The sequence below is a fragment of the Quercus lobata genome, chromosome 3, assembly GCF_001633185.2.
Source record: "Quercus lobata isolate SW786 chromosome 3, ValleyOak3.0 Primary Assembly, whole genome shotgun sequence".
NCBI lineage: Eukaryota > Viridiplantae > Streptophyta > Magnoliopsida > Fagales > Fagaceae > Quercus > Quercus lobata.
Genome location: NC_044906.1, coordinates 27,831,313 through 27,844,721, shown reverse-complemented (window position 1 = coordinate 27,844,721; position 13,409 = coordinate 27,831,313). Strand labels below are relative to the sequence as shown.

The following is a 13,409-nucleotide window of genomic DNA, read 5'->3' as shown; positions in this document are numbered from 1 at the left end:
CAAGAAAAATTACAAAGTGCGGCTACAATATTTTTCTCTCTATAAAACACGGCAACACCACCCACAATATTATTCAGGTTGGGTCGGGTCGTCGAATTGGATCAAACAAAACTAGGCTCCACAAAGCCCAACAGGGGGTATTTACTACTTTGTGCACGAATGACGGCTGCATGCAAGACATTCATGTTGTTCCTTCCGCCATAGGAGCATTTTGGAACGGTTTCTATAATGTGAAGCGGAATTTTGTAAAATCCTCAATCCACTGCTAAAAAGAGAGAGGATTCACCAAAATTATTTGTAAATGAAGCTAACTCTGGGTCTTCCCTAATTAGTAACTCCACAATGTCATAATGATCATTTCTTATAGCCTCATGCAGTGCTGTACTCTTCTCCAGATTTTTCATTCTTAGTAGCAAGTCCTTCACCACGGCTTCTTGGTCTTTTGCACAAGTTTTTAGACACTTTGTCATGTCAAAGTGTCCTAAACTTGCTGCAATATCTAGTGTTGCCTTTGCAATTTTCCATATACAAAAGTGATGGCTGCAAATTGAGCACATTTTTCATGATCTCCACCTTCCCAGATTTCAAGGCCACGTGAAGGACAGAGTTCCCCCTCCATGTCACCTGCTCGAGATTTAAATCTTCTTCTTCAAAGAAACTTTCATTCCCAGAAATTGCAGCATTGAACAGTCCGGCATCAATTGCTACGAGTTTCTTCTTGAATCTTAAACCTTGCTCCTAAAGATAACCTTATAGTTTGTAAATATATGGCAATCAGCAAATCAATAAATCCTATAATATCACATATTATGGCTTTATATCTTGGTCAAATTAATTGAATTATATAAGGATCATTTAAATTTAATTTGACAAGTTTACAAATTATATGGGCAGCTCAAAAAAAACAAAAAAACAAAACAAAAACAAAATAGTAAAATTTAAAATGCCTTCACTTCCTAGAAGTTAATTTTCTTATCAATTACATAGAAATCAGTATCTTTTGAGTTAGTGAATTTTCATTATACTTTGCCCCATGTTCACTAGATCTAAGCTTTTTCTCGTCATTGGTTTTAGCTCAATTGTGTTTAAACCAGTCCACAGGGCTCTTTGGTCTTTGCTCATCATGTGAAATGATTAGGGGCAGTTTCTTTAGGCAAACTAAACATGAAATTTGCTGTTCCAAAATGAAGAAATTGGACAAAAAAGAAAAGTGAATTTAACAACTTGTTAAAATGTCAAGATCGGTTAAAAACTTATAAGCAAGCAGTGCAAATGTGATTCCATTATTCACATCACTGTAATTTTATTCCATTCACAACATATTACTTCACTTGTTATGAAAAAAAAATTATGAATTCTTTTGTGTCATTAGATTTATTATTTCAAAAAGGAAACTTAAAGATGTTATGTGAAAAAGCGTTTTTAATTTTTATACTTGATTTTTTTTTCTTTAAAATAATAAAACACGTTTTTCTTTTTTCTTTCAAACTTTTTGCTACTTCTCGAACGATCTCCTTGAGACAAAAAGGTATTTTTAGTCAGAAAAGTAAACACACTTTATATGACAAATGAATGCCACATTTTTTTTTAGAATATATCGAAAACAGTGGTAGAATGTACTATACAATACTCCAATTACAATACTCCAATTACTCGCATTCATCTTCAGCAATCAATATTGGTAGGCAAGGAAATGCAGTAGCGCATGCCTTAGCCCAGAGAGCCAGATTATCCTGTCCTTTAGATGTTTGGATGGAGTCTGTTCCTCCAGACATCTCTACTTTTGTATGATCTGACCTTCGGGTTTAATTTTAATATCATTGTCTTTCTTTCTCAAAAAAAAAAAAATCTTCAGCAATCAATAACGTTCAGATAAATTAAAACAGAGTATTGCACATTTGTACCTGCAGTGGCAGCTCTAGGAATTTTTCTCAGGGTGTTCCTTAAGCATACACGGCTCAACCCACGGTCTAACACACACCCCGCTGTGCATTATCCATGTCTCAACCCACTGCCTAACATAATTTAATTTGTTTGTCTTTTATAATGTATTGGTTAATTAAATTATTAATTATTGTTGTTTAGTTGCTTCATTATTTTTCTTTACTTACTACTAGTAGTCTAGCACACACCCTACTATGCATTAGCACACACCCCACTGTGCAATAGCACATGCCCCATGTGCATTATCCATGGCTCAACCCACTACCTAGTGCCTAACATAATTTAATTTTTTGTCTTTTATACTGTCTTTGCATGCCTTCAGCCTTTACTGCCTCTACCTGTCCACTTCCCAAATTCAAATATCCCACCCCATGACCCCATGGCCCCAATCCACTGCCCACTCAACAGACAAGAGTCACAAGAACCAATCAACATTCCACAAAATATTATACATATAAAACATTCACAACACACAAAATTCACAATACACAAACGACAAACTCACAAACCAATAAAGTCAAAATGTCAAATAAAGTTATAAAGTAAAGGCAATTAACCATTTAGACATAGAGAAACAGAGAAACGAAGAGATAAAGAGAATCTCATTTCAAACTTTCAGTTCAAAGAAAAAGAGAGAGAGAAAGAGAGCTCCATTCTAACTCAGTCACTCTCAAATCAGAGCACAGCAAAGCCAAAGATGTAAGATTTAGATGAGATAGATTGATAGATAAAAAGAGAGAGAAGTAAAGAACTGAAATACCTTAAGGCCTAAAGGACGGCACCACGGCAGCACGTCGAGGCAAGGACTCAAGGGTCGAGGCAACGAGGCCAAGTCAAGCAATCTCTAATCCGATCTCCGATCTCGCCGTCCCTGTTACTCAAGTTTGAGGCCCGATGTGCTCTGTTGCTCAAGTTTGAGGCAGTCCAGCGGAGGTCGCACTAATGTGCTTGGAGCTTGGTCATTGATGAGGTTTTTTTTAATTTAGGTTAGGAATTCTAATTTCAGTTTTGTTGATTTGCTTTATCAATCGATGATTTTGATCAATCGGCGAACGCTTATTGGTAATTTAGGTTTTGGATTTTTTTTTTTTTTTTTTTGAGAATCCGTTTGGGTTGGCCCGTATTTAGTTAATAAAATTTAACTAAAAATTTTTTGTGACTCCAAGTTGGGGTTAGTTTTGTTTAGGATTGATGTTGGGCTTTTTTTCCCTATTGGGCTTGCCATGTTTTTTTTTTTTTTTTTTTTTTTTTTTTTTTTTTTTTTTTTTTTTCAGATTTTGTTAAAATTTGTTTTTTGGGCTTTTTCTTTTTGCTTGAAAGTAGAACAAATAATAGAGCAAAATTTAATTTTATTGGTATAAAAAAAATGTTGAGGGTGTTCTCAAATTTTTTTTTAAAGGGTATTTAAATAAAAAAAATTATTATATATAAAATTTTTTTTTTTTTCAGGTCAGGGTGGTCCTGGGACGACCCTGCCCTTAACATGGCACCGCCACTGTGTACCTGCTACCCAAAAAAAAATGTAATGGGAATGGTCTCAAAGGTCATATAGGTATTTGACTTATACCTGTCCAAGCAGTCAATTCAATCAACCGTAGAATTTTAAGATAACCGTCTGACTCAGGAAATCAATTGAACCTAAAATTAGAAAAGGAGAGGGATTGGGATTTGGGAGTGGATGTTGGAACACTGAATTGGGTTTCAACAAGAGAAGAGGATTCTACTGCAGGGGGGTTACATAGTTGCTTTGGTAAGAGGAATATGATTGTGTTTATGATTAAGAGTTTGAAGATTTCATTGATTCTTATATAGTGATTGAAAAGCTAAAACAGATAATAATAATAATAATAATAGCAATGATTGTCTACTGTGAAATAGTCAAAATACTCTGTTTGTAGTCTAATTCACTTTTTTAGAGTGCAAATTTCAAAACCGCAGAAAGCCCTTTCACACTTTTGTTGCACCCAGTTAAGTAGCAAGAAATCCCTTTTTCTCATGGTACACGCTTATTTTTGGAGTGTAGCTTCAAGTTTGTGCATTCTGAATCATTTTTCCTACTCTTTTCAGACCCTACTCATTTTTTCTCCTCCTTGGTCTTTTTCTTTTCGCTTCTTTTTCTTTTTTTCTTTTTTTTTCTGTAAACTTTTGTGACTTTTGTTAACGGATGTGTACGGCACCTCTAAAGGTTGAATTTGTATATTACTAATTAAAAGGCAGCAATTGACTTTGTATTTTGCTAATTAAAGGCCAGCTGATTTGTTGGTGGCAGGAAAAAGCACGGGCAAAGAGTACTTCATGGCATTTTCAGCTTTCTCCCTTTCAAGGCTTCACCCATTCATACTCACGCCTTCACCCTTAATTTTGTAGTACTTCTTTCTTCATTTTTTCCCCCTCCTTTCCCTTTCTAAAATGGAGTTAACAGGAACTTTGAGTTTTAAAAAAAAAAATAACGTTAGGGTCATAAACTATTTTACAAATTACATGTCATATAAAGTTAAAAATTAAAAGAACTAAAATTTTATAACAAGGTCTTAAACCAAAAAAAAAAATTCTGAAAAACCACTCTATGTTCTAACATACTTTTCTAAACAACAAAAAAATTGTTCTAACAAAGCGTCCAATCTCCCTCCCTCTCTCTCTCTCTCACACCTCGCTAGACATAGAATCTCTGCATCTGTAGATCAACTAATTGCCTTTTAGTTCCTTCTGAAGCTCTTCTTATTCTTGGGATAAATTATTGGTGGGTCTCTCATCGAGAGTGATTGGATTATGGATTTTGGCAATTTTGGAGAAGAAAATATCATTTGGGTTTTGTTTGATTCCGAATTTCAGATTTTTTCTCAAAACAACTTGGTGGGTCAATGAGAATTTGGATAAGTGTTGGTGATTGGGATATGAGAGATTTATATTCGCAAAAATTGAACAAAGTCAGTGGCTTATTGTGAAAAATTAAAGCTTTTGGGTGACTAGAGTTCTTTTATGGCTTTACTTGTGAAAGGTTTAGTCATTGATGAAAAGAGAAGCTCTGGGTCTCATAAAGATACGATTCTTCATTGCTTTGATAATTTTTGTTTGCAACTTAGTAGCAGTAAGTTCAAAAGAGAGGAACAACGATAATAAAGTGTTTCTCACGCAATTAGTTGTCCAGAGCTGCAGAAATTTCATTTGTAGCGTGGAGGGAGAGAAGGGGGAGGGAGAAGGAATTTCTAATGTTTTTCTGGATTTGATTTGCTTCTTTTTTTTTTCCTAAGACCTTGTTATAAAATTTTAGTGTATTTAGTTTGACGTGTATTTCAATTTTTTTTTAAGTTTAGGTTTACCAAATCACATCAAAAGTTTGTAAAATTATTTGTGGTTTTAGCTTTTCACACACACACATATTGGTAGTATTCTCACACATTGCATGGTTTTGGTTCAATTTGGTCAATTTAGTCTACTTTGGTTCATTTTGGTTCACTTTAGTCTATTTGGTCAACTTCAGCTCATTTTGATTCACTTCAATCTATTTGGTCTATTTGATCAATTTCAGTCTAACTTGGTCTATTTTGATCCACTTCAATCTATTTCAATTCATTCCTTGAGCTAAAGGCAATTATACTAACAATAAATATCATCCCAAATATTTTTCATTAACTATTGAAAAAGTTTTGGCCGGTCAAAATTGGAATAAATAAATAGAGAGGTAGAACGGAGAAAGGAAGAATTGAGTTTGAAAATTTCTTTCATATGGTGTAGAAAATATTTTTAAATGCATATTCCAAATTCAAAAACTAATTGGACACTGTAATTCAAATTAGAATATATTGAAAATCTAATATAACATTTATTTTTTCATAATAGATAGCTTCAAAGTCCAGTCATCCAAAAATTATTTAAAAACCAAAGTACTGCCTAATTAAATTGTTAAAGTAAAACCATGAGCTTTGTAGTTCAATTAATTGGCACTTTCTAGTTTTCCAACTAAGACATCCAAGTTGTAAATCTCCCCCACTCCCAATTATTGACATATAAAAAAAAAATTATAAAAAGGCTTAGTTTTTCTAATGTTTATCTAGTTAATGGCGGCTATAAAATGACTGACTCAATTAACGTTGTTTCCTTGGTTTTATCTTATTTATCCTTTGTATTAATTGTCTCAAAAGGTCTTAAATTGTTACTTCAAAGAATTAATAGATACAATTTTTATAGATTTTTGTTTATTTATCCTTTATCTATCTTAATAGATTTACATTTACTTTATTTGAGCTTAGAGAAGGAAGCAGACCCGAAAATATCTAAGGAAAAGCTGCTACCACCACATTAAATGCATTGCAGCTACTTTTCTGACTACATTTATGTGGAGAGAACCTCTGAACAGTGCTACCTCGGCTATCACAACTCATAAGAAGTCAGAGAAGGTGTCTAATGGGACAAGTACTCAAGTGAGGGCTTAGATGATCAACAAGTGTAGGATGAAGATGATCTAGAAGGAGCTATATAACCTGAGAGATCCTCCCTAAGAAAAGGGTCAAAGCAGGAGAGAGGGAATACTGTAGCAACCTAAATTATCTTTGTTCCCTATTGTGCTCAATTTATACCAGTCCGACCTCTCGAACTGAATTCCTTGAAGAATGCTTATTGAGCTTATTTGGGCGTTTGCTTTCAGATCGTCATCAAAATTTAAGAGCTCTGAAGAATACTCTAAAGGCAGCTTGGAAGATGGGCTCTGATTTGAGGATTGTGGAGGTAGGGAATAATCTTTTACAATTTAAATTTAGTTCAAGATGTCAGTTAGAGTGGGTTGAGAAAAGCGGGCCTTGGAATTTTGACAACAACCTTCTCCTGCTATGCCAGTGGAAGAATGGATTAACGTCAAAAAATATCAGTTTCTCCAGCTCCCCTTTCTGGGTACAGATTTGGGGCTTACCTTTTGAGAATATGACTGAAGTAATTGGGAAGGATATCAGTAGTAAGATTGGAAGGGTGCTAGAAGTTGACAAGCGGGCTATGCAAGCGGAACTAGCTAAATTTTTAAGAATAAGGGTGGAGATTCCAATTGATAAACCTCTCCATAGGGGAGGATATGTTAAAAATAAAGAAGGTGAAAGATATTGGGTTGACTTTAGGTATGATAGACTACCTAATTTTTGTTACATTTGTGGCTTGCTTGGGCATGATGAAAAGCATTGTCAAGCTAGTCCAATGGAGCAATGGTTAGAGTGGTAATATGGTGAATGGTTGAAGGCTGGTGGAATTTTAAAAAATGGAGTTGAAAAGGATAAGTTGAAGATGCAGTTTGAGGCTAAAAAAGGGGGCTTAAAGTCTAAGGTGGTGGACGGTGGGGCTGGTGAAGAGATCGAAGCTGAAAGGAGGAGCTCGCATGCTGTGGTGGAGGCCGGTGGAGTTGATGGAGGTAGTGGTTCGGCTGATATGATGGATATAGTCCCCTTGGGCATGATGGATGGTTCAGTCACGTCAAATCATAGGGAAATAGGAAGGCAGATCAGATGGGATGATATGGCTCCAGAAGTTTTAGGTAAGGTGCTGGATAGGACATCACGTGAGGAGCAAAAAGGTGATAGAACTAAAATAGTTTGGAATGAATTGCATGGGGATAAGGTAAGTCAGGAAGTAACTAAGAGTGGGTATGGGCCGACTCTTAAAGAGGATGAAATATTAAGCCCAATTGGGCCTAAAGGAAAAGGAGGCTTAAATGAAGATAAGGAAAGCAGGCCGGTTAAAAGAGAGTCTGAAGTATTAAGCCCCCTAAAGCTGAAAGGAAACGAAAGCACAAGTGAGGTTCGGGGTAGTCAGCCATAAAGCCCACACCGGTTATTTAAAAGGGCAGTCAGAGGTAAAATTAAAAGCATGGCAAGGGAAAAAGGAAAGACTCCAAATATTGAGGAGTTTGAGCAAGCCCGAGAGGCAAGTAAAAAAAGAAAAGTTAATGATGATATGATGTTTGTTTGGGATGATAAAGTTCAAAAATGTTTTTGTGAGGAGAAACATGGAGATGGGGTAAATTCTTTTACTGAAACGACGGTGACTACTGAGCAGCACCGCCTGGACCAATGATTACTTTGGGATGGAACTGTCGGGGGCTTGGGAACCCCTGGTCAGTTCAAGTGTTGCGCGAACTCATGCAACGTTGGAAGCCCAAAATTGTCTTCCTGATGGAGACAAAAATGAAGAAATATCAGATGGAAAAAGAGAAATTTAAAATTGGTTTGTTGAACGGTCTAATTGTTCCTAGTGTGGGGAGGAGTGTGGATTTAGCCATGTTATGGAGTAGAGACATAAAAGTGGAAATTCAAGGCTATTCAGGGAGTCGCATTGATGCATTTGTGACTAATTCAGAATCTGGTTTTCAATGGCGCATTACGGGTTTTTATGGAAATCCTAAAACTCATCAAAGAAAGGAGTCGTGGGATCTATTGAAAAGCCTTAGCCAAAAGTATCAATTGCCTTGGCTATGCTTTGGTGATTTTAATGAAATTGTGTCAGTGGAAGAGAAATTGGGTGGGGTGCAAAGATCTCAAAAACAAATGGATGAGTTTAGAGAGGCAATACACCATTGTAGGTTTAAGGATCTAGGTTACTATGGTCCTGAATTCACCTGGTGTAATATGCAGGAGGATGAGAGTAGATTGTATTTAAGGTTGGATCGTGCTTTGGCTACTCCTGAGTGGGTTGATCATTACAAAAATATAAAAGTGCATCATTTGATGGAATCCACATCTGACCATTGTGCTTTGCTTATATCTGATGATATTTTTGTTCAGAAGCATTCCAATCAACGTAGATTTCAATTTGAAGCGATGTGGGCAAGAAGGGAGGAATGCAAAAATATCATCCAAGAAGTCTGGGATGGCAGCCAAGAATTAAATTCTCCTAGTGGGATAGCTGCTAGATTGAGTCATTGTGCTAAAAACCTCTCTAGATGGAACAAAATGGTGTTTGGGCAAATTCCTAAGCAAATTCAAAAGAAGAGGGAGATTCTCAGTACTCTTGTCTGTAGAGATAAAGATGGCAGCTTAGGAAGTGAGATTAATGTGATAAGAAAGGAGATTAATGAACTATTGGATAGTGAAGAAATTATGTGTCATCAGAGATCAAAGGTGCAATGGTTAGGCCTTGGAGATCGAAATACGAAATACTTCCACACCAAGGCTTCAGATAGGAGAAGGAGGAATACTATCAACAGTATTATGGATGAAAATGGGAATTGGCATGAGTCTATTGATGGGATTGTAGAAGTGGTTGTGTCATATTTCAAGAATCTATATTCTACTTCTTATCCAACTCACATCTTGGAAGTCCTTGATACTATCCCAACTAAAGTCACTGAAGATATGAATCAGCGCCTTATTCAAGAGTTCACAAGGGAGGAAGTAGAGGCAGCTCTAAAACAGATGCACCCAACAAAAGCCCAGGTCCGGATGGTATGTCTACTATTTTCTTTCAAAAATATTGGGGTATTGTTGGTAATGATGTCATATGCATGGTTTTAAATGTGCTTAATTCAAATATGTCTATGATAGAGATAAATAGAACAAACATCACTCTGGTGCCAAAAATAAAAAAACCCCACAAAAATAACAGACTTTAGACCTATTAGACTTTGTAATGTTGTTTATAAACTCATATCAAAAGTGTTAGCCAATCGCCTTAAAATTATCCTTCCTCAAATTATTTTAGAAAATCAGAGTGTGTTTCTCTCTGGGAGACTCATTACTGATAATGTGCTTGTAGCTTTTGAACTTATGAATTATTTAGAACATAAGAAGGATGGTAGGGAGGGTGTTTTGGCAATAAAGTTGGATATGAGTAAAGCATATGATAGGGTAGAGTGGGGTTTTATTAAACAAGTAATGGAGAAAATGGGCTTCCATGAAAAATGGACTGAGTTGATCATGCATTGCATTACCTCTATTTCTTATTCTATCCTTGTTAATGATGTTGATTATGGTAGTATTACTCCTTCGTGGGTCTCCGTCAAGGAGATCCAATTTCACCTTATATTTTTCTGTTGTGCACAGATGGTTTTTCCTCTCTTATTAATAATGCTGCCATGAATCAAAGAATTAGTGGAGTATCAATATGTAGAGGCTGTCCCAAGATCACTCATCTGTTTTTTGCAGATGACAGCCTATTATTTTGTAAGGCAAATAGTCAAGAATGCCAAACTCTCATTGATGTGCTCCAGCTATATGAGGCTGCATCGGGTCAGAAAATTAATGCAGATAAATCTTCAGTCTTTTTCAACAGCAATACCCCGAATGATAGAAGATGTGAAGTGCTGAATATGTTGGGTCCAATGCAGGATACCCAACACAAAAAATACCTTGGCCTACCCTCAATCATTGGTAAGTCAAAAAGTCGAAATATTTGCTGAAATCAAAGAGAGGGTGGAGAAAAAATTATCGGGGTGGAAGGAAAAAATGCTTTCAATGGGTGGCCGAAAGATCCTTATTAAAGCTGTTACTCAAGCAATACCAACTTACACTATGAGCTGCTTCCAGATCCCAAAAAGTATTTGTGATGAGATTGAAAGAATGATGAGAAAGTTTTGGTAGGGCCAAAGGGGTCAAGAATCTAAGATTGCTTGGGTTAGTTGGAAGAAGATGTGTAAGTCCAAGCTGAATGGAGGAATGGGGTTCAGAAATTTACAGGCTTTTAACCTTGCTATGCTAGCTAAGCAAGGTTGGAGATTGATTTCGAATCCTAACTCTCTGGTGGCCCAAATCTGTAAAGCAAAATATTATCTGCATGGTGATGTGTTTAACGCCAAACTTGGTTCCAGCCCTCCTTATACTTGGAGGAGCATCTTCAATGGGTTGGAAGTAGTTAAAAGAGGTACTCAGTGGCGAGTTGGCAATGGCGAAAGGATTTATATTTGGGAGGATAAGTGGCTCCCTACTCCAGCAACATACAAAGTAATCCCCCCCCCCCCCAAAAAGCATTTTAATGATTATCCTAGGGTCTCGGCATTGATTGATAGAGACACAAGGAGGTGGAAAAGTGATGTAGTAAGATCTTTGTTTTTGCCCTTTGAAGCAAGGACTATCCTAAATATTCCCCTCAGCCATAGCCTTCCCAAAGACCAAATCGTTTGGGTGGGTAATAAAAAGGGCGAATTCAGTGTAAAGAGTGCTTATTATATTGCGGTTAGGGTGCTAGACACAATGGAGGAAGGTGAAAGCTCCTCGGGTGATGCTAGGAGCCCTCTTTGGAAGAAACTTTGGCACTTGAACATTCCTCCCAAGGTACGTATTTTTGCTTGGAAAATGTGTATGAATGCTCTTCCTACTTTTGTGAACTTGCAAAGAAGGGGTATTAATATTTGTGATATTTGTCTGGCCTGTGGGAAAGAGCCGGAATCAAATTTCCATGTTTTTGTTAAATGTGAAGTGGCTAGGAGAGTATGAAGCTGTTGGGTAAATAATCACATTGATTTGCTGGATGTAAATATGGATATTATAGATATAGCTATGAAACTTGTTGAATTGGGTACTTCCTGTGACTTGGAGGTTTTCTTTAGGGCTGCTTGGGCAATATGGTATAATAGGAATAAAATTGTGCATGAGACCTCAAGTCAACATCCGGACCAGATTTGGTGTTTTGCTGAAAAATATATTCGTGAGTTCAAAAGCGCCTCAATAATTTGCTCTCAAGGCTCTGCTAAGACAGATGGGAAGTGGATTGCACCTCCACCAGGTTATGTTAAGATTAATGTAGATGGTGCCACATCTAAAAATGAAAAGAACTCAAGTGTGGGGGTAGTTATAAGGGATGTAGATGGTAATGTTCTTGCTGCTTGTTGTAAATATCTTTAGGGTCAATATTCGATGGAGGAAGTTGAAGCTCTGGCTATGGAGTGTGGTCTTCTTCTTGCCAAAGAGCAAAAGCTATCTCATGTTATTTTGGAATCTGATGCATTAATAGTGGTTTCTAATGTCACAGCAGCTGATTCAAGTGGCTGGCTTGGCCATGTGTATCAAGGGATTAGTGGTCTGTTGTCTTCGTTCAGTAGCTGGAATATCAAGCATGTGAAAAGGGATTACAACAAGGCAACCCATATGCTGGCACAATATGCTAGGCAGAAGGAAGATTCTTATGTTTGGAAGGGAGTTTGTCCTCCCATAGTAGCTCAGGTTATTCAGGAAGAGGGTTTGTAGTGTGATTCTGTATTGAGCTTGCCTTTTGGCTTTGTTGTACTCACTTTTCTATTTGGTATGAAATTCCAGTTATATTTCAAAAAAAAAACTAAAATTTCTCCTTGAAAAGTAACTTCATATTTTATTCGATAAATAAGCTTGTACTGTACGAGAGACCGCCTTTATATTGGTAGGATGCAGTACAAGATATATGTGTGATGGATGACGAGCAGGTAAACTATGGTGGGCCTCGAGCCCAATAGGCTTGTACACTAAGTAACGGCACATACGAGAGTAAGCTTATTCTCAGCCCAATCTTTCTTGATGCACGTGTGAGGAGGTTAGTGAGTGTGTTAGCATTGATAAATGGAAGTAGCCTGATTTTAATAGTTGGGCCGCATATATATGTGTGGCCTAGTTTTAGTTGAAGGGACCATTTGTTCTTGTTTCATAGTTTTTGGGCTAGGGTGAGGTTAGTTTGTTTAAAGCCCATATGTATAATTAGTGTTTGGGTTGGGGAGCCTGAGTTTGCTGAACTTTGGGCTGTAAACAATGATTTGACTGTTAAGGAATTTGCCATTATTACTTGCCATTGATGACCTACGACTGTGTTGTGAGAGCATGTGTGCAGGCTGCGAGAAAGTATATTATGTTTTGATAATACTAACTCAACACCTATTTCAAAAAATTATATCAAACTACTCCAATAAATAATTAATTTATCTTTCCGATAGTATAAAAGATTGTGATTAATTTATTGAAGTAGTCTGATATGGTTTTTTGAAACAGGTGTCAATCATTTATTAGATAGAAAATACCAAACAGATGCTAAGTTGGTATTACCAAAACATAATATACTTTCTCGCAGGCTTGATCGAGCGTCAATGTATAGTTGTATTATGTCTTGCCCTTGTATTTTTCAGTTTTGGATACTCTCAAATTATTTAGGATTCTCTGCGTAAGGTTTTGTTCCCTCTAATGTTTTCTATGATATGGCTAGGCCGTTTTAGATTTCAAACAAAAAATTAACTCTTCAATAAAAATCACAGAATTTTTAATATTGACAAAAAGAAAAAAATGAGAGAAAATTTGAGTAAATACAGCTTAGGTTACAATGAGTTTTTCCCCTAAATGAATTTTTGAAAATGGTTATTTTTCGAATTTATAGAGTTCCAATAGCCTTATTTATAGACCAACAAATTTTCTAGTGTTTATTTTAGGTGCTATCATTTGCATCACTGACAATTCTATAACTTTGACAAAGTGGATCTATATCAACATCATGTTTGACTACGTCAAATCTCACAAAGCCCATCATGACCACACATA

The 13,409-nt window shown here is 36.4% G+C and overlaps 1 protein-coding gene across 1 annotated transcript; it reads left to right on the top strand.

Annotated features, from left to right (window-relative positions):
- The first annotated feature begins 7,791 nt into the window (after positions 1-7,791).
- LOC115980674 lies at positions 7,792-11,759 on the top strand. Its single transcript, XM_031102903.1, has 4 exons — positions 7,792-7,852; positions 7,981-9,365; positions 9,896-10,289; positions 11,407-11,759. The coding sequence occupies exons 1-4, from the start codon at positions 7,792-7,794 to the stop codon at positions 11,757-11,759; spliced, it is 2,193 nt and encodes a 730-aa protein (XP_030958763.1).
- The last annotated feature ends 1,650 nt before the right edge of the window (positions 11,760-13,409 follow it).

Bases quoted from the DNA above. Each gene is read 5' to 3' on its own strand.
- LOC115980674 (XM_031102903.1), top strand. From the start codon at position 7,792: ATGGCAAGGGAAAAAGGAAAGACTCCAAATATTGAGGAGTTTGAGCAA. The intron at 9,366-9,895 runs GTATGTCTACTA...TGATTATGGTAG, and splicing joins CAAAAGCCCAGGTCCGGATG to TATTACTCCTTCGTGGGTCT. The intron at 10,290-11,406 runs GTAAGTCAAAAA...TGGATATTATAG, and splicing joins TGGCCTACCCTCAATCATTG to ATATAGCTATGAAACTTGTT.